This window comes from Umbelopsis ramanniana (assembly GCF_025399195.1).
Source record: "Umbelopsis ramanniana AG unplaced genomic scaffold K450scaffold_36, whole genome shotgun sequence".
Lineage (NCBI taxonomy): Eukaryota > Fungi > Mucoromycota > Umbelopsidomycetes > Umbelopsidales > Umbelopsidaceae > Umbelopsis > Umbelopsis ramanniana.
Window position 1 is genome coordinate 26,781 of NW_026252122.1, and position 18,918 is coordinate 45,698.

The 18,918-nt window shown below is 43.7% G+C and overlaps 7 protein-coding genes across 7 annotated transcripts; 3 read left to right on the forward strand and 4 right to left on the reverse strand.

Moving 5' to 3' along the window:
• Window positions 1-566: 566 nt before the first annotated feature.
• K450DRAFT_281492 (uncharacterized protein) lies at window positions 567-1,733 on the reverse strand. The gene is made up of 2 exons (XM_051593400.1): window positions 1,540-1,733; window positions 567-1,477 (listed from the first exon to the last, which is right to left on the reverse strand). Exons 1-2 carry the CDS (start codon window positions 1,693-1,695, stop codon window positions 890-892), a joined length of 744 nt encoding a protein of 247 aa, XP_051443626.1. The 5' UTR covers window positions 1,696-1,733; the 3' UTR covers window positions 567-889.
• A 1,646-nt stretch (window positions 1,734-3,379) lies between these two features.
• K450DRAFT_245746 (uncharacterized protein) lies at window positions 3,380-5,314 on the reverse strand. The gene is made up of 6 exons (XM_051589798.1): window positions 5,038-5,314; window positions 4,877-4,965; window positions 4,700-4,810; window positions 4,607-4,635; window positions 4,079-4,541; window positions 3,380-4,008 (listed from the first exon to the last, which is right to left on the reverse strand). Exons 1-6 carry the CDS (start codon window positions 5,122-5,124, stop codon window positions 3,717-3,719), a joined length of 1,071 nt encoding a protein of 356 aa, XP_051443627.1. The 5' UTR covers window positions 5,125-5,314; the 3' UTR covers window positions 3,380-3,716.
• Window positions 5,315-5,354: 40 nt separating this feature from the next.
• K450DRAFT_245752 (uncharacterized protein) lies at window positions 5,355-7,019 on the reverse strand. Its single transcript, XM_051589799.1, has 8 exons — window positions 6,970-7,019; window positions 6,689-6,883; window positions 6,509-6,601; window positions 6,378-6,438; window positions 6,201-6,309; window positions 6,028-6,128; window positions 5,816-5,949; window positions 5,355-5,750 (listed from the first exon to the last, which is right to left on the reverse strand). Coding segments are annotated over exons 1-8 (1,026 nt in total). The 5' UTR covers window positions 6,972-7,019; the 3' UTR covers window positions 5,355-5,419.
• A 2,021-nt stretch (window positions 7,020-9,040) lies between these two features.
• On the forward strand, window positions 9,041-10,120 carry K450DRAFT_245754 (uncharacterized protein). Its single transcript, XM_051589800.1, has 4 exons — window positions 9,041-9,322; window positions 9,380-9,506; window positions 9,573-9,630; window positions 9,704-10,120. Exons 1-4 carry the CDS (start codon window positions 9,154-9,156, stop codon window positions 9,980-9,982), a joined length of 633 nt encoding a protein of 210 aa, XP_051443629.1. The 5' UTR covers window positions 9,041-9,153; the 3' UTR covers window positions 9,983-10,120.
• Window positions 10,121-10,221: 101 nt separating this feature from the next.
• Window positions 10,222-12,615, forward strand: K450DRAFT_245757 (uncharacterized protein). Its single transcript, XM_051589801.1, has 2 exons — window positions 10,222-11,869; window positions 11,934-12,615. Exons 1-2 carry the CDS (start codon window positions 10,246-10,248, stop codon window positions 12,251-12,253), a joined length of 1,944 nt encoding a protein of 647 aa, XP_051443630.1. The 5' UTR covers window positions 10,222-10,245; the 3' UTR covers window positions 12,254-12,615.
• Window positions 12,616-13,787: 1,172 nt separating this feature from the next.
• On the reverse strand, window positions 13,788-15,033 carry K450DRAFT_245765 (uncharacterized protein). The gene is made up of 5 exons (XM_051589802.1): window positions 14,826-15,033; window positions 14,747-14,753; window positions 14,638-14,666; window positions 14,400-14,568; window positions 13,788-14,331 (listed from the first exon to the last, which is right to left on the reverse strand). The coding sequence occupies exons 1-5, from the start codon at window positions 14,874-14,876 to the stop codon at window positions 13,952-13,954; spliced, it is 636 nt and encodes a 211-aa protein (XP_051443631.1). The 5' UTR covers window positions 14,877-15,033; the 3' UTR covers window positions 13,788-13,951.
• Window positions 15,034-15,714: 681 nt separating this feature from the next.
• K450DRAFT_245770 (uncharacterized protein) lies at window positions 15,715-18,814 on the forward strand. The gene is made up of 14 exons (XM_051589803.1): window positions 15,715-15,982; window positions 16,054-16,093; window positions 16,166-16,198; window positions 16,287-16,312; window positions 16,396-16,488; window positions 16,552-16,650; window positions 16,708-17,108; window positions 17,177-17,475; window positions 17,556-17,634; window positions 17,724-17,926; window positions 17,996-18,068; window positions 18,147-18,320; window positions 18,391-18,500; window positions 18,571-18,814. Exons 1-14 carry the CDS (start codon window positions 15,720-15,722, stop codon window positions 18,736-18,738), a joined length of 2,061 nt encoding a protein of 686 aa, XP_051443632.1. The 5' UTR covers window positions 15,715-15,719; the 3' UTR covers window positions 18,739-18,814.
• Window positions 18,815-18,918: the final 104 nt, after the last annotated feature.

An 18,918-nucleotide genomic window follows, 5' to 3' on the forward strand; every position in this document is an offset into this window, starting at 1 on the left:
CTAGGTAGAAAGAATCTCGAGAAATCCTGGATCGCAGTACATGAATCAGCCACGGGATGCACCAATATGTTTGGCAATCATCCAGAATAAATTACACATGTTCTGTGTTTATGAGAATCATTTTTTTTTTTCAATTTTGTGTGTGTAGGTTCAGTCACCCCAACGACTAAAACACGACAGCCTTGTTCATAGCTTATCTTTTTCTCGCGGAAAGAATATGACAGATTGACAAATCTCACATAACACCGAAACGCCTCAGTAGCTGTTGTTACAACTTGTGAAGGGCAGTGGAAGGTGAAGAACAGTCGGCAAAATGGCAGACAGGCACGTGTGGCAAATATGCCCTTGGTTGGAGAGTGAGTCTTTTATGGGTCCGCTAACCTCGTTTTCCAAAAGTCACTTTGCAAGTGAGGGATCGCAAACTCCGAGTGTCAGCATGGTGACATCAGCACTGCCCACCATATCGAGTCTTTCATGGTTCAGCAACTTATCAGAAGGCACTCCTTTTCCAGATAAGATGATCCTATTATGCCCCTCTTGTTCATAAACTGATGGGCCAATATGTGTTTTCACGAGGATTTGTATTTTTTATTTATTTTATTCTCTGTGCCTTTTTATTTTTTTTTACATAGGCATCAGTCTTGGTTTATATTGTTATATCTTACAATTTTTGTTACTGAACGAAGAAGGAGAAAAGAATAGCTGGCGTATTTGGCTGCGGGTTAGGGCAAAGACGACAAACAAAAGAAAAAAAAGGGGTGAAATTTACAAGTTGGCGTTTTTAAAGGTGTGTACCATTTTTTTTGCTATATACAGAAGTTCAGCCGTGGTTCGATATAATAAGCTGAGGCGGTGGAAATGAAACGTTTTTTTTTTTGTTGTTCTTTGTTTATATTCGTTGAAATTGAGTGAGCCCTTCAAGAGCTTCGTACTCGTCCTTGGTCAATGAAATACGCTCGTCCAATGGTAGAAACATAGAGTCACTATGGATAGGATGTTCTTCCACAGGATTGCAAAGTTCAGCCACGGAGAGTCGACGATCACCTTGCTGAAAGGGAAATAAAGGTTCATCGGGGGATTGCACAGAGGAAGGTGATGATGCTGAGTGAACTAAAGAAACAGGTGAGTGTTGACTGGTTGGCGGAGAATTGACCGAGTGAGCCCATTGATTGTAAGTCGGCGATACAGGCGAAATAGGTAGTTCGGGAAGTGAATGCCAAGAACCCACGACCACTTGGTCCATGGACGGCAGTTTTTGATGCGAATGAGGTGGAGTCAACATGGTGGTTTGAAGGGGTGGTGGAGGTAGGGCTCGTCTTTGCTGTTGCTTGCGACGAGGCGACTTAGTCTCGTCTTCGGTAAATTTTTCTCGGTTCTTTTTGTTACGCTGATGATTGTGCGTTTGCGTGTGCTGCATCATATTATCGAATCGACTAAACATGCGAGCACATCCATCGACGACGCACTTGAAAGGTTTCTAAAGTGTTCTATGTCAGTTGCTGCTTTAGACCCATAAAAAATTCCCGAGGGAAAACTTACTTCTCCTGTATGTTTACGAGCATGTCTGGCTAAATGTTCACTGCGCGTGAATACCATTTTGCAGTCGCCAAAGCCAGTACATTGGAACAGCTTCTGCTTCGATCGAGTGTGTGAACCGTCGGCACGGTGCTTATTGCGAGTGCTCGTCTTTGGCATGATATAAAATAGAGAAGAAAAGGGAAGTAAAGAAAGAGAAGAGATTTTCAGGACCTGAAAAACGGCTGTTTCTTTTATTTTCGAAGGAGGGCGGGGCGGGTTCTGTTGGCCTCAACGCCCTTCTTGGACTGTGCTTTTTAATAGGGACGTCATAAGCATTGCCTTTAACAGCACATGTAGTGGCGCCGATTGAACAGGTTCCCCCCCCCCCCGAAATGTCATACGGCTTTTTCATACTAAATAGCTCTCTACTCCCCCAAATCTGTTTCTTTATCGGCTTACTTCTTCGATTTGCTTCGGTAGACTATGACCTCCATAACAGACCGTACCTTTTTAAAAAAATTATTTTTTTATTTTACAATAGAAAGGTACCAAAAAAAAAAGGGTTTCGTCAGCATGGAATCATACAGCGGCTGACTATGATTAAATGGATATTGCAAAAAATGGACCATCACACTTCCATATTGCCCATGACTCTGCAAAAAAAAAGTGAAAAGGGAACACCATCAGTTCATATTTCTCAAACGCCCTCTTCCATTCCTTTCTTAGCTCTTCTCTGCCTCCTTTGACAGATGCTGCATCAAACCATAACAAGAAGATAGAAGTGACTTACTCGTTGTCGTCATCCTCAAATTCACTTTCATCCTCTTCAGGGGAGTTGATACTAATTTTTCAATCAACGTTGCGTCAGTACACATCATTATGGGAATTGGCTGGACCTTTGACGTCTTTTTTCCATCCCCCAAAACTTAAGCTCAGACCACCTAGGTCTTCCCCGATCGTTTCCCGAACCCATGTTCCAGACACTTTGTGACCTGTATTACCTTTGACTTCGTATAGAGAAGAAAACGATCTTCTTGAGTTTCTTGTTAAAGAAAAAGTGATTTAAAGACCATCTGTGGCATATTTTTCCAAAAAGTAAGCTTAAGCATATTAAGGGGTCTAACCCACAAAGACAACCGAACCGTTCAGGCACCATTGCATCATGGCAGACTCAACTTACATTGAACCTTCTTCTCCCATAGGGTCATCATCCATATCTGGATTAAAGCTGTAAACATCACAATCTCCCAGTTCTACAATCATATCCAAGACATCCCATAACCTGGTGGTCGGTAAGGAGGATGAATATGGTGCGTCATCGCGTGCCGTTCTGTTCAAAAATATAAAAATAAAAATGTGGACACTTACCGATATCGATTAACAATTACATCATTACCAAGGTTGAACAATGTCGTATTGACTGAATTTATAACAAGTTGAGTTGAGATTTGCTTTGAGAATTGTTCTGGCCGGACCTCACTAAAGTCGTAGTCTGGAAACGCCGCATTCAGTGTCGCCAATAAGTAAAACAGCGTTTTTCGCGAAGCTGCTTGATCCAACGGCCCAAATGGCGATACCAAGTTATTGAGTTGTCGATCTTCTGGTGAAAATGAGCTGTTGGCTATATCAAAGCTATATTTCGATTCCAGTTGCTTAAATAACTTCTTGTCGGCTCCTGCTGATTTACCTATAATGGACGACGCGAACGGGCGCCAACCAAGCGTTCATTATAAGGTTTTAATAACGCTTATATATCTTGGTTCGTTTTTCCTTATTGGTGGTCACTTACATGAGTATGCTTCAACTCTGCCTGTGATAACGCATTCAGCTGTCTCCCATGCGAATGCCTGATTAATGACTTCAAGTGTTGGTTCTATAGATGGGATAGCATTAGTTCATGTCAAAGTACATAGCCATGTGGGCTAGATTGTTCCCGCGTTTTGCTTACCTTCGAGGAACTTGACCATGGGGAAATGATATAGTGGTCCTGGGTGTGGGTGTTAAAACTTCAGCTGAAACTCCACTTTGTCCGGTCTAGCAGAAGTCATATGAGACCTCTAACTCCGCACACTGACAGCAGCCCCACCCAATGATTTCACAAACGTTCCCCTCCACTGCTTATTTGCTTTATGGTTTATGGCTACTCTATAAATATGAGTTATCTTTTTTAAAATATATACGAAAGATCATTACGCGAATCACTCGCTCTGGCTATCTCTCCATTGCTCAAATCGATTCACCATCTCCGTTATCAAGCTAGCCGTGGATATTCCAAGAGCATAGCAGTTGCTGTTGGTCTTTGGATCAAACATTCCAGTGTGAGCACTGATAGGATCTGAGGCTGATGCTTCGGCCGCTTCAAAGAATTCTTTCTTATCCTCTGGCGGATTAGCAATAAAGGTTCGCGGACTATCTGGCTTTTCAGGCTTTTGTAGATGAGTGTAAAAACACCGAAACACTAGGTTTGGCACATGTGTTATCTTGTCCATTCTGCATAGAAACAGATGATTATGATCATTGTTGAAATATGAAACTTCCTGTGCTCGTATCGATGACTTACCTAGATCGACATTCTGAAAGATTGGCCAAAGCACTGACAAACTGCAAATGTTCCAATAAATACGAAACACTGCCACTAACGCGTTCTCTCTGTGTGTAGGCGGCAGCGGCTACTGCTGCTGCCCCAGCAACACCTAGAGCAACACCAGCAAATCTACCCCATCCGCCTTTACTAGTGGTTGTGTTTGCTGTTTCTGTAATTCTCTTAGTACCGGCTGCAGCAGTTGCAGAAGCAGCAGTAGCAGGTAAAAGTGCATTCATGATGTCGTAGCCAGTGCTGACATGTTTGTTGACTTGTTGAAATCGATCCCAAGCCGGAGACGATACCACATTATGGTTAAGCGAATAAAACGGCGTATCAAATGCAATGAGCCCGACAATGTTGGGTTTGGTTCTTGAGAGTGAATAGGAGCTAGTCTGTGATTCAATGTCCTGTGGTTGAAATCGAAGAATCGCCTCGGCCGCTGAAATAAGCTATACATGTGAGTGATGGAGATTGGTCCAACCGGGGAAGTTGCCACTGACTTACAGACAATTCCGCCCATGGAGTGTGCCGCTCTGGTATAGTCAAAGGTGAGAATAGATATTGAGAAATCTGTACTCCAATCTTCATCCAACTTACAAAACAACCAGAAGTTGTCCTTTGCCTCCTAACCGTCTGATATCTGCTTCTCGCGTTTGTGTCTCCTCCAAAAGCCAATCACTTAAACCGTCCACAGCTTGTTTCAGATTTCTGAATATGAAACGTCATTAATACGATCATAATTCAAAGCTCTAAGCGCCAGCCATCAATATGTACCCTTGTGTCTTATAACTTGGGTAGATGACAGCATCAACATCCATCTGCATGCTGTTTGTCAACATTGTCCGCACTCTCTCGGGAAAGTCCTACATAAAGGCCGTCTTAAAAAGCTGGGAACTAGAATGGGCATGGCGTATACTGCTAAACTTGGCGCTTACTTGAAATGAGGCTTCTGATCCTCTGAAGCCATGCACGAATACCAATAGTATCTGATCACGGTCTTGTAACTCTTTTTTAGATGCCATGGTATTAAGACTTGGCAACAAGTGAATGTGTAGAAGAATGCGTAGTTTTTTTCAGTATCATTTTCGAGGACAAGGCAAAATCAGGCACTGCCGGTCACACACCATTGATCGAACATGTGCAATTTCAGGCGGGCTAATCCTCACACCGAGGCCATGAACAATAAACATGCTGCTTTCCTCTTTCTTTCACTGTCATCATCTGAAACACATCACAAAAGGCACCGTGTGAGTAGTAATTTAACAGCAACCATATTTATTGAATGAGATTAGGCTGTGTCCAGCTTCCAGCGTTGAATTACAGTCTGGGTCGTGATTTGAACAAAGGGATGACGACCTTACCCATATTCTTGCCTTGGAGGAGATTTTCCACACCGAATGCAACCTCTTCAAGGCCACACAAACCACCATCGTCGACCTGGACAATAAGTTTGCCTGATGACAAGGCTTGAACCATCTCTTTCATGTGCTGTTGGAAATGGCTGGCATAGGCAGGCATGAAGAAACCAGAAATGGTACGAGAAGTGGAAAGAAGTTGCAAGGTGTCAACCTTGTCACCTTGAATACCCTTTTCAGAGTTATAAGTAGAGACGGTACCGATGACCAACAAACGACCTTTGGGGGCCAAGCTGCAAATGTCACATTAGTTTGATGAGGGAGGACATGAAGTGACATTATCATAGCCACTACTTACTTGCGCAGGCATGTCTTGAAGAAGTCTCCACCAACACTTTCAAAAACAATATCAACTCCTCTGGGATATTCCTTTCGCAAGACCTTGGCAAAGTCCTCCTTCTTGTAGTTGATGACACGATCACATCCCATAGACTAAAAAAGATAGCATCACATTAGTAAACCTGGTTATGATGGATCTCTTCAGCCAGCTCTCCTATAATTTTTACTCACCTTAAGCATAGCAGCCTTTTCATCACTAGAGCAGGTACCAATGACGTGGTTTCCAGCAAGCTTTGCAAGCTGTACTGCAATCTGACCAGCACCGCCAGCAGCTGTTTTATAATTGATCAGCCGAAATGCCCAATATGATCTCCGCTCATCTAGCTCATTTTAGGCTAACCTACCTGCTGTCACAAGAACGGTCTCTCCACTTGTCATTCTACCTGGTTCTCTTAAGCCGATTGAAGCCGTCAATCCCGATGAAATTAATCCAAGATATTCGGGTTTCAAGTCCTAAATAGCATATAGCTCAGTCACGAAGTTCCGAAGTGATGTTAAGATCATGAAAATGTTCGGCTTACAGGTACTGGGATGGCCAATGTGAACTTTGTCAAAGTATATTCAGAGAAAGCACCGTATTGCCTGAAGTTTATATTATGAGTTTAGAGTTCTGAGAAACTATCCATAAATTAAACTGCAGTGGATTGCTTACATGATTGCGACATAGGAGCCAACTTTGCTTTGCGGGACCTTTGATCCAACAGCAATGATTTCACCAAGAGCCTCGAAGCCAACGTCGAATGGACTGTGTATAATGGCAGGAAGAGAAAAAATGAGTCAGTTACGGCATGCTTCACAATTACTATCGTGCTTCACAGTGCGGGTAACTTACGGCTTGACATCTGGAGTATATTTTCCATTGGTGAAGTTGACATCGGAGGCATTGATAGCGACATAATGGTTCTTGGTAACGATGCTATCGGGTTGCATCTTTGATAGCAAATCGTCTAGGCTGGCCTCGACGATCTCGGTCACGGCTCTGAAGTTGTTACCAAGCTCTTTTGCTTGAATCTTGCGGTAGGTTGACCTTTGCAAAAGAAGTCACGACATTACACCTTGAGTTAAATGAAGAAAGACAATGTACTGGTAAGTTGCGACACGCTAAAATCTTACATGTTGATGAACTATCAAAAGGAAGAAGATGGTTGTATCTGTAATCCAAATGTGCTGAACAATAAGTCATGGCATATTTTCTTGGTCAGCACTTTTGCCGCTTCCACACTACCGCCACGAGCCATGGAAGTCCGCACCTTGGATCATATTGTAAGTTTTTTTTTCGGTACAATCGAAAAAACCACGAAAATTAGTAATTTCTTGTTAGCTGAGCAAAGCAACCTTTTCGCAATTTTTTTCTTCTCGCACTAAGTCGCGTCAAGTAACTTTCTTAAAGTGCTAAAGCAATTGATGATTTGGCCAGCAATTTATGGCTTCGGCATAATCTCATTTTTTCAACAAAGGAGATGGCCATTTTTTATTTGGTAGAAAAAGGCGTTTAAATACAGCCCAATATCACGATTGCCTTACGAATGCCGGTAAAAGTCAATTTTGATTCGGGTTTTTTGAAGAATGAACCGAGATTTTAAACTGTTTTTTTCTGCCTCATAAACATTATTCAATTAGATAGGAAGACACATTTCTTTTCATCTTAATTGTCCACGAATCTATAATGGAAAGTTTTATTGCGCCATTTTACTCGGTTTTTTTTATCCTTTATGGTCGTTACATTGAATCTTCACACCGCATGTTATGATTATTAATCGACTATTTTAACTTGGCATGTAAAGCTAATGGCTTTAAAAACACATTGTCGACGACTCTCCAGTCGAAGTACAACACGTGTTACTTTATGGTCTACATCATTTCAGTAGAGCTCTTGGTTGAACACTGCACGCTGATGGTGGCGGTTCATATGCTATCCTTTGTTTTCAGTTGGCATGAGGATGGACGTGAAGCCATTATAAAATGTGGTACATGAAGATATTTAGAAAATTATTTTGGGAGTATATGACAATAACAACTTGGACTTGGTTAATGTGGATTTGTTGTTGGACACTCACAATGGATCGCTTTTTTAGGACTCTATTCCTGAAAAATGCTTTCTCTGGACGACATTCAACTGGTATGTTTTGGGAGAGTGGTTCACTCTTTTTTCCCTTACTTAAAAAACTAAATAAAAAATCGTCACTGGAACTCATGTCCTAGCTATTCAATGAAAGAAGAAAAAGTGACGATGACAGCTTCTTGACCCAACTGGGTGAACTGTACTCTACAGGTCCTTTCAAGTTAACATTTATTCAACCGTATAATTTTTTAAGTTTTACATTGTAGCCATATGATGTATAGAGCTATCTGACAGCCGGAAACCCAGTGGCAAATGCCAAAATATCCTCTAACCGATTATTCACCCATATAACTTACCTTTTTCTTTTCGTATTGCTTCATATGAACTGGGCTAATAGGAATCGTGGCTGATATTATCCATATAACAAAATGAGTAGAGAATTTTTATATTGGTAACAAACTAAAACCTAAATGCTAATTTTTATGAAAAGTTGGGCACAATACCTTCAGGTGCCTCTTGGTAAAGTTAGGTTCCATATCCTGTTTTGCATGAAACGAAAGAAAGGAGATTGAACGCTGTTGTGGGGCCATTGAGAAGCCAACATCCTCAAAACTCATGGCCATCGCCGTGAACTGAAATACATAATACAACACTTTCGGCAAGCGTTCATCAGCAGGGTAGAGGGTAATAATGCAGGCTTGTGCGCCGTTGGTGTCTTCGTACTGATGCATTCCATAAAAAGAATGGCTTTCGGTCTCTAAGGACAATACCCCTACGATGAGAACTACAACTTTCATTGGTGGCAAATGGTAACACCGCTGCAAATCTGCTAATATACTGCGGGGGTTCTGATCGAGATTAGTGCTGCTTAGTTGTACAAAGTTAGCGCGAGAGCAACAGCACTAGAACCATACAAATAATGCTGGTTTAAAATTAAATGAACCGATGCAAACATATCAACCATATACTTGATGTTACTTCCCTTGGGTAACGAAGTGTCTAAAGGTAGTATATATTGATTGAGTTTCAAAGCTTTATTCAAACGGGTAAGGAACGGTTTCAAAAAAGTTCCATGTGCAGACAGGGACAAAGATTTTTGGCTCACCGATCTTGAAAGAACAAAAAAAAAATTCTGGAACACATCTGCAACTGTTCCGTTTTTATTGGACTGACTGAAAAAGCCTCCTCGTCAGTCAGACATTTCAATCATTTCACTCTCACGTCATCTTTCCTCAATGTACTTCAACTTACCCGTCGACCAGTCCAAAGAACCCCAACGATCCACAGGCGATCCTTGGGATAGCTCCAACTGGACTGAACAACCCGTCGTTCCTACTCCGAACATGTCCAACATTCGTGATGAGAGTTTCTCCTCCATCCTCGCAAATCTCAACGAACATAAATGTACGTCCACTGCTTATGTCTGCTATTTAAGATTCATTGTCTAATACACCTCCACAGTATCTCCACCGCTAGTCACACCCAACACCTTAACACACCTTCTCAACTTTCATCCTGAACACAGTAGAATACCCAAGCCATCATCATTACGGCCGAAATATGTCGAGTTGATTCAAAATATAAAGAGGTAAGTCATCATGTTGGATTTGTTCATCGATTGACCAATTATTTATTGATGTGATGCAACAAACAGCTTGGCTGTAGCGCTGCATGACCGAGGAGGTGGCGACGATTTGGTAGAGGCAATCAATGTGAGACTTCGTTTTCCATTATGGGTTTCATAATCAGTAAGAGTTATACTGATTGGTTCCATTGCATTGACAGAACGACAAGAAAATTAATGGCTACTTGGGTCCATATGAATCAACCACATCTGAATCTGAACGAGGACATGAAGTGCTGGACGCTATCAATTCCATCCTATCCGAGTTTGTATCTCCCCAGTCATCCTCCAAGTTGAATGATTTAGAACAAAGCACGAATGCTGCTTCATCTATAGCGGCACTACTACCGTCATTAAAGCTAGATAACAACGCGCCCAGCTTGCCTTCATCATGCGACAGTTCACCTAGCCTCGTATCTGCACCTAACACATTTGTATAGCAAACCCCCGTAATGCATAGATATCTATTCGACATCTTCTTTGGTGTATTACTTTTGTTACCACCAGATACCCCAACACAACCTCACTATAATAAAGAAATGATATTTTCTACCATGTGCGGTAGGCTTGTTCCCATATCTGGCCAAACCTTTTCAGATTGAGTTTTCCTAACAACGGACTTTTAAAACTGCTGGGGCAAACGCAGTCCCAAGAGCAAGGGCCTCGCCTCCAGGAACGTTCCTCATCCATGTGTTGATCCAACATGAATGGAAGCAGTAATGTGGACCAGCTGCGCTCTCCTCTCACGCCGACCTCGTCGAGAAAGCTCCCTTTCAATCGAAGGTCCATCATCACTACCATCACCCTGTGTGCTGTTGCTGTGTCTGTCATTCGCCTAGTTGCCTACATTTATTACTCGGCAAAACTACAAGATCAGCCAGTCTTGACTTTGCCAGATCAAGCGCTTGATGACCTGCTTTTACCAGCATACTGTTCTGCCATATACTATCTTCTCACTATGGCCGCCATTTCGGCAACCTACACTGCTTATACCCAATGGCAACAGCGACAGCTCGAACTGCAGCGAGAACAGACATTTTTACGGTCGACTCCTTTCTCGACATTCAGTACTATGTGTTACCGATACCTAGAAACATCATTTTCAATACCACTGGTCACCGCGAGAACTACACTGCGATCCGCGCTAGTTGTATTGGCCATCGCTCTATTGAACCTCCTCTGTACGGTGTATCCCGAATCCCCCAGCCAAGCCCACACCTCGAATCGCACAGGCTATCTCTCCATAGCGAATTTCGCGCTATTAATTCCCCTTTCTATCCGGTCTTTGGGCTGGTTACCTTACGATAAAGCCATATCATGGCATAGAGTGTTTGCTGTTCTGGCCTTTATCACCGCCACCCAGCACGGTTGTTATCATCTATCAGAGCGACTTGAATCATTGGAACCCATCATCGAGTCATCCAGACATATCACTGGCATAACGAGTCTGTCCATCGTTGGCTTGATGCTGTTGACCGCACACGAAATCGTACGGGCAAACCAGTACTCCTGGTTTCGAACACTGCATTTGACCTTGTTTTTGAGCTTGACCATTTCGGCAACGTTACATAATGCATCCTTCTTGACCCTGAATTTTGTTGGCATAGCTGCATGGTTAGGAAGTCGAATTTCACGCAAACTGCAAGCCCCACCCAAGGTTGTCAGCATACATTCAACAGGAAGAATCACACATGTTACGCTAGAACATTCACTCAAGGACATGACTGCTGGACAGTTTGGCTACCTTGGTGTGAGGGGACCTGGATTTACCAAATATGGATGGGCAAGGCCGTTTTCTTTCAGTGGCATACACAGCCAGATGGAAGGGATCGCATCGAATGTAGAAGAGAAGGAACCTGGCGAAGCGAAAACAACTATATCCAGGCTCCATCTTCAGCAAGACACCCATCAACGACCTGGATTCCATCACGAATCGTCTTCAGCGCAAGTGCCCGATGAACAGACCGTCAACAGTATTGAACACGGCAGGGGCGATGAACCGGCTTCCAAAGCCGATCATCCTTCCAACCTGGTCGACCTGCATATACATTCTAGGGGAACGTTTACAACCGCATTACTGAAAGCTGCGTCTCAGCAAGATCTTGAAAGCAAAACGCCAAATCAGGTTCACATGGAGCTCGATGGCCCCTACGGTACGCCATGGCTCAGTACGGCCAAGCATTACTACACTGACTTTGAATTGGCTCTGTTCGTTTGTTCTGGTGTTGGTATTACCCCTTGGCTAGCCGTGATGCAGCACATCGCCACCAAATCAAGAAGTTCTAGGACTCGGAATGTTCATGTCATATGGTCCATTCACGAACCAGGTATGTGTAAGAAATGCATTGAACAGACGCGTGGTGGACCCCCATAACTCATACTACCCTACAGATACGTACGATGTTTTCAATCCGAGAATCTTCTCTTTACTCAAGCAGTCTTCGGTGACCTTCCATATCCATGTATATATTACGGGCCATCATTCCACTTTACCCTCTGCCTTCAGCGACGCCATTACCTTTCACTCTGGTCCTCCTAATATCGACCTCTACATGACCGAGTTGAAGGAAAAAAACCCTGATATTGACGTTGGCGTGGGTGTATGTGCATATGAAATGATGGAGCAAACAGTGGATGAACTAGTACACAGCTCTAGATTTTCTGATGAGAATGCTCGATGGTGGATCAAGAAAGAATTGTTTAGAATATGAATTTGTATAATATTGGTAATAAAACAAGATCTCATGCTTGCAAAGTGGGATTGCAGGCCAGCCATCGAGCCTGCAGCAACAGGATGCACTTTCTCTGTCTGTACATTGATATATATGAGTAAATGTGTACGGCTTCTCGCAGAAATCGATCAAACAATGGTGACTGCTGAATTTTCTGTCGTGGTCAATTTTTTTTTTGTTAAACAAGCAACCTTCAAATCACCAAGCATCTCACTTTACAACCATGTCTTTGACTCTTGATTTCCTTCTCCCCCCTCCTCCCTCCACCTGGGCTGCTGACGCCACTTCCGTCAACCATGCCTCCATCTCTGGTAATTACCGACATGTTTCATCCACTCACGAGACCCATTAACTAACCACTCTACTACCCGTACTAGCTACCTCTGAGCGCTTGTTGGAGCCTGTTGGTCCCCATTTCCTCGCCTATGCCCGCAGAAAGCGTCACAACCGTACCTTCTCTGAAGATGAGCGCCACGTCGCCGAAGAGAAGGCTGCTCAAGTTGTTGAAGAGGAGGAAGTCGTCCTCGAAGAAGAGGAGATTGACCCAGCCTTGTTCAACATGGACCCCGCAGAATGGAAGAAGCAAGACAACTATGCTGTTCTTGGTTTGACTAAGCTTAGATACAAGGCCTCCGAGGCTCAGATCAAGAAGGCCCATCGTCGCATGGTCCTCCAGCACCATCCCGATAAGAAGGCCGACAAGGGTGATGATGCTTTCTTCAAGTGCATTTCCAAGGCTTTCGATACCTTGATGAACCCCGTCACTCGCCGCCAATACGACTCTGTTGATTTCGGTATGGCCGAGTACGAAGCTCGTGTTCCCAATGCCAAGACCAAGGGTGACTTCTACAAGCTCTGGCGCCCTGTGTTTGCCCGTGAAGGCCGTTTCTCAGAGAAGCAACCCGTTCCTGGCCTTGGTGACGAGAACTCTTCCAAGGAAGATGTTGAAGCTTTCTACGATTTCTTCTACAACCTTCAATCATGGAGATCTTTCGAGTGGTTGGATAAGGAAGGTGCCGAAGGTGCCGATAGCCGTGATGACAAGCGTTACCAAGAAAAGAAGAACCGTGCTCAGCGAGCACAGCTCAAGAAGGACGACAATGCTCGTCTTCGCAAGTTGGTCGATACCGCTTTGGGCTTGGATCCCCGTATTGCCCAATTCAAGGCTGAAGATAAGAAGCGCCGTAATGCTAAGAAGGATCAAAAGGCTGCTGCTGATAAGGCTGCTGCTGAAGAAGCTGCTCGCAAGGCCGAAGAAGACCGTATTGCTCAGGAGAAGGCTGAAGCTGATGCTAAGCTTGCTTCCGAATCTGCCAAGAAGGATAAGGAAGCTGTCAAGCGTGCCTTGAAGAAGGAAAAGAAGACCATCAAGTCCTTGGTCAAGGACAACAACTACGGTTTGCCCGCCGGTGCCCCTGCTGCTGGTCCTACTGAAATTGAGACTCAATTGAACAAGTTGGATGACTTGTTGGCCAAGGTCAAGGGTCTTCCCGAACATGAAGCTCTTCGTGCTGCTTTGGAAGCTGCCATCAAGGCTGGTAACCTCAACGAAGTCTTTGAAGCCGAGGTTGCTAAATAAACACCATTCCCCCCCCCCCATTTTTCCATCACATACATTACAAATAGTTGGATAATAAAAAAATAACAACACTGGCTAACTATATTGTAACTGAGGGTTCAGGTGTGACTAATCACTCCTTCGATGATCTCACGAACGAGTTCAGTCATTTTCTGCAAACTCTTTTGACCTTTACCGTCGCCCATGGTGGGTACGTGAATGAAAAGCACCGTTGCATGCTTGGTATCTTTTTCTTGACTTTCACGGAGACTGAGATAGAATGTCCACTCGCAAAGGTATAATCCAGCATCTGCACAGACACGGACATCCTCGGCGTCCCATTTTTTCTCTTTCTTGCCCCACTCGAGAACTTTTTCCACGTCTACCTTGGTGTACAGCGTGTCCGGTCCCTTTGTGTAGTTTCCATCGGGTATCTCGTTTCGATTATCTACCTTTTGATAAGGTCCATTGCGAGCTAATGTTTCCATTTCTACTGGACCTAAAATGAGGTAGAAAGGGATGTAAGAAAGCTTCACGTTGTAGTATATCGTGCCAAACTCATCTTACCGTCCAATCCTACACCAATATGGAAAATATACTTGTACTGGTGTGGTTCTCGATGTAGAGGACTCACAATGTCGACAACTGGTTGATACTCCACTGGTAAGAGTAAAGATGAGATGAGAACAGACTGTTTGTCAGTTGTCATGGTGGTGCCTGATAACAATTTCGCGACCTAAGGTGGATGAAGCAGCGGTTACACACTGTAGTAATGAAGGCATTCGATGACTTCAACGCCACATACCTCCCATGAAGGATTTATGTTGTGAGGGCCTTTTTGAAAATAGAACAGTTGTTAGTGAGTGGAAGGTGGCAATATCGATTGTTTGCACAAGGTCCGCGCAGTACGTTACCAAAAGGCTATGAACAAGGCAAGTTAATTAGTGTTCCCATTTCAACTATGCACTCGATCTTCACTGCTCTATGACATACCGCAAAGCCTGTTACCAGAGCATTCTCAACTGGCTTTTTCGACTGTGTCATTGGTACAATGTTACAAGCGGGAGATCGTTGAGCCCCAGCCTCCCACGGTTAAAAACGGCTGCATATCAACTTGTGCTATACCTTATCGTAAGCGTGACCATTGTTTCTGTCGCTTCTTTGACCAAAAGGGCTCACAATGACAATTAATAAACTGAACATCACGATTAAAATGGTTTCCCTCAATGTGCTTTGTTATGGTTGATCAGGAAAGTGCTGACGGTCTTTTACAGACCTGCTGCGAATGCTGGTGAAGACGTAAGGCGGACATTGAGAGGTGCGAGTACAAGAGGACCAGTTGTGCAAAGAAGTTTCTTCTAAGCTGCAGTTATACCGTAGCGAAGCAATTGCGAAGTCCTTTTTTCTCTTTCATTTGGTGAAAGCGGGTCAATGAGCAAACTTATGACGATGCTTCGCTTGCCAACGCTATTTTCCTGCTTCAAGCACTCATACTACGCATTAGATCGATATAGGAACAAAGAGAATCTAGATACCGGATTATAGACAAGGTATTTGGATGTTTCTTCAGTTTCCATTTGCAATTCAAAAAGCTCATGGCTTACTGCGAGTGGAGGAGATACAAAAACCATACTTCTTCAAACCTGTCATATATCAAACAGAATCCAACCTAGACTATGAATTAACCAGTTTTATAAACGAGATATTGCTACTACTGTGAGTTATCAAAAATCACTAGAACGACCTTTGATTAAAAGAGGCATTATGAGAGTGCGATGTCTGTCAAGTCAAGCGATACAATTTGGTGGACTGCGCAAAGTGTGTAGTGCGCAGTTTCAAAATATAAAGACCCAATATTGCTATAACGAGGTCAAAGCGGCTCAACCTATGGAATCCCGTGCAAACAAGTTGAATCAGCCTTCTACAGTACGGAACATGGCAGAAGAACCAGTCAAACAATCTCATGCCCCGGCCATTCAAGTTGAAGGAGCCGTTGCTAAAGATGAAAGTCAGCCAAAGTCCACGCTACCTCCTCCAATCTCCACATCGTCAGTTATGCAGACGGACGAAACCACATTGAAGAATCAGAAGCTGGTGGAGGAATTTCAATATTTATTAGAGAAAAGCCAGAGTCTTTTTGCGGGCTTGAGGTAAAGAAATCGTACTGTGCCGCGTATAAAGTTCTATATCGTAGGATTTGACACGTTGCAACTTCCGTCAGAGACCTTCCACCTACTGGCAGCAATAGACAATGGAAACCAGTAAGTGGAGATCATGTTCAAGGATAGCATTAACGATGACTGACGAATTTCCGTTGCTTTCAAATTTCCAAGTACTTTGAAAAGACATTTGAAGTGTACACTAAGGTTGGTTAAACCCGCAGGTTGATTGTTCATATGTAGGACGAATCAGTTACTCACCTGGCTTCAACGATTTACAAAAAATCTCAAAAAGCTGTGGAAGTTCCAGCAAATCCATAGGTAGAATTGGGTGGTGTGATCTGGTTGCTGCGTACGGAAGTCAACAACGGCGCGCCCATATGTTTACACAACTTGCTTTTCAGGGCAATTCTGGAAGATAAGAATTATTATGGTTTGAAACGGTGGGAGATTGGCGAGATTGCTAGCAAGATTGGCCAGTTGTACTATCATTACTAGTGAGTAAGACTTTCTATGTTGATGACATCGGTTAGAAAGATCGTTTTCTAAGAAACTGCCAGCCTTCGAACGAGCGAAACGAACTACTTGAATGAAGCATCTGTATTTTACCAAGCTATCCATGATCGACAGTACTTTAAGGATATTCTGGATGTTAGGAAGTAAGGCATTCAATATATCCTATCATCGAACGATACAGTCGTTAACGTCATTGTTAGCTCTGCCCTGATGATCAAGAAGATGCGCTATTATGCCAGATTCATTGTTGTGTGCCTCTTACTTAACAACAATGACGATATCAGACATTTGATTTCGGAACTTGAGGCACTGGTCGACGAATATGTAAAAACATTCAAACCCGGGGATGCCAATGAATGGCATATGGTCATTGAGGAGATAACTACATTTATGGACGCAGAGAAAAAACTTATTCCTGTTAATGCTGACAAAAAACCTGTTCAAGTTGCACATCGTCTACCGGCTTACGTGAAATCATCGAAAGACAAGCAGACAACTCCCAAGCTTCGTTTGCAGGAAGCGATTTTGGTTGGCAACTATCAGCATCAGATCAAGTTTTCCGAGCTGACACTGGATATGTATCGAATGCTGCAGTCACTTGGTGTGTACTTTAGTGCGTTTTGATGTCGATTGTTTCAAACCCACTAACTATCTTACACTGCACCTCAGAGAAAGAACCGACATCTAATCGACCTGGATCTACCATCGTTGCAACCCCTGCCAACGATGCTGACGCTGAAAAGAAGGATGCGCCGTCTAATTCTAAGGTTCAGAAGCTGGACGAGCAGAGCACAGTCAAGTCAACGCCAAGTGCTGCACAAACCACCACTGTGCCCGTCACTGGAGCTACAGCTGGGAACAGTACTACTGCACAAGAACGAATGGCCAAGAGAGTAAATCCTCACAAATACCTACTCCACCGGCCCACTCTTAGCCAGCTCATGGTGTATATAAGCACTGCATTCAAGGTAAGCCCCATATTTTAGAGATAGGATCGACCACGCCTTAGCCACTAAATTGGATGGATGGCCATCTGTCTGGCTTACAGGATATCAGTGATACATCGGCAATGTTTATATACCTATCGGCCGATGGAATGCCCAAACGAGAGGACAATACTAATCCAGGTATGTGGCCTGTACGATAAAGTGGGAGTTATTAGCTCGTATTGTGTACTAATTAAAATCACTCTTCTTGTGTCTCGGATCAGCTGCAGTAACAGACGGTGAGAAGACGATCAAGCACCTCGGATACAGTGCAGGCATCACCACGAGCCAGAGAAAAACAAACGAAAAAGGCGTGGTGGATGGAGTCAACTCAACTGGAGTTGCTGGTGGATTGTATCCCGGAGACCTGATCCCATTTACACGCAAACCTATGTTTTTAATTGTTGACAGTAATAACAGTTTGGCATTCAAGGTAAGTTGGACTCAAGGAGTTCTATTCAGAAGAGGTGCCATGAGGCTGACCCTCCCTTTTTGAACATAGGATATGGTCAATGTGTTTGATCAACCGTTTATGGCCATTCTCTCGCCTACCGAATACCCTTCATCAGTCCAAGGTAAAGCATTGAATACTGGTGGCGCTGTGAGTAAGTAGATGGCAGACCTCCTTAAACCGTTCCGTTTCAATCCCATAGATAAAAGTGAAATCGGCAGTTTGTTCACTCTCTTCTTGCACGCTCCACTGCTTGGATTCTGCGCTGTATCTGACATTGGCAATTTGGAGCAAACAGTTTGGAATCAATGTGTCGCCCGTGTCAACGACATTGAGGCCAAAATCACCGACTTGTTGTATGCCCATCAGGAAACAGGTAAAGCATGTTGTTAGCAACGGCCGGCCACCAGTGGTACCCACGACACTCATGACTTTCGATATTTTAGATCCCAGTGTGCTCCGATTCATGCAGGACGACTTCCTTCGATCTTTCATCGTCCGCACTGTCCTGTGCACCGTGATCCTCCGTTGCCATTTATCTTTCAAAGAGGAGAAGGTAGAGTCTTTCAGTCATGGAGAGGCCATACTACCTGACCCAACTGTCTAACACATGCTTTGCCTGTCAGTCCTATCCAGCCACTCATCCTCCATTACCGCAAGATGTCTTGTTGTCTTCCGAAGTGATCATGATGTTGAGAGACCTGACGGTGCTCGCAGATGTCACCACGTACTTCTCATTCCCCGCGAGTTACTTGAACACCGCGGTCACTGCCAACCCGCCCAGCGAATCATAGGACTGTATCGCAGGCGCATTATTCCCTATGTTTGTTCTAAAAACGTTACGTTATTTTATCTCATGTGCCTATCTTCTTATATTGCAGCGTGGTCTTTTTTTTTGGTGGGGGGTTTTTTATATTTTTTATTGGGGGGGGGATTTGTAACAAACTCACAAGTTGCCAAATTGATCGTTTCGT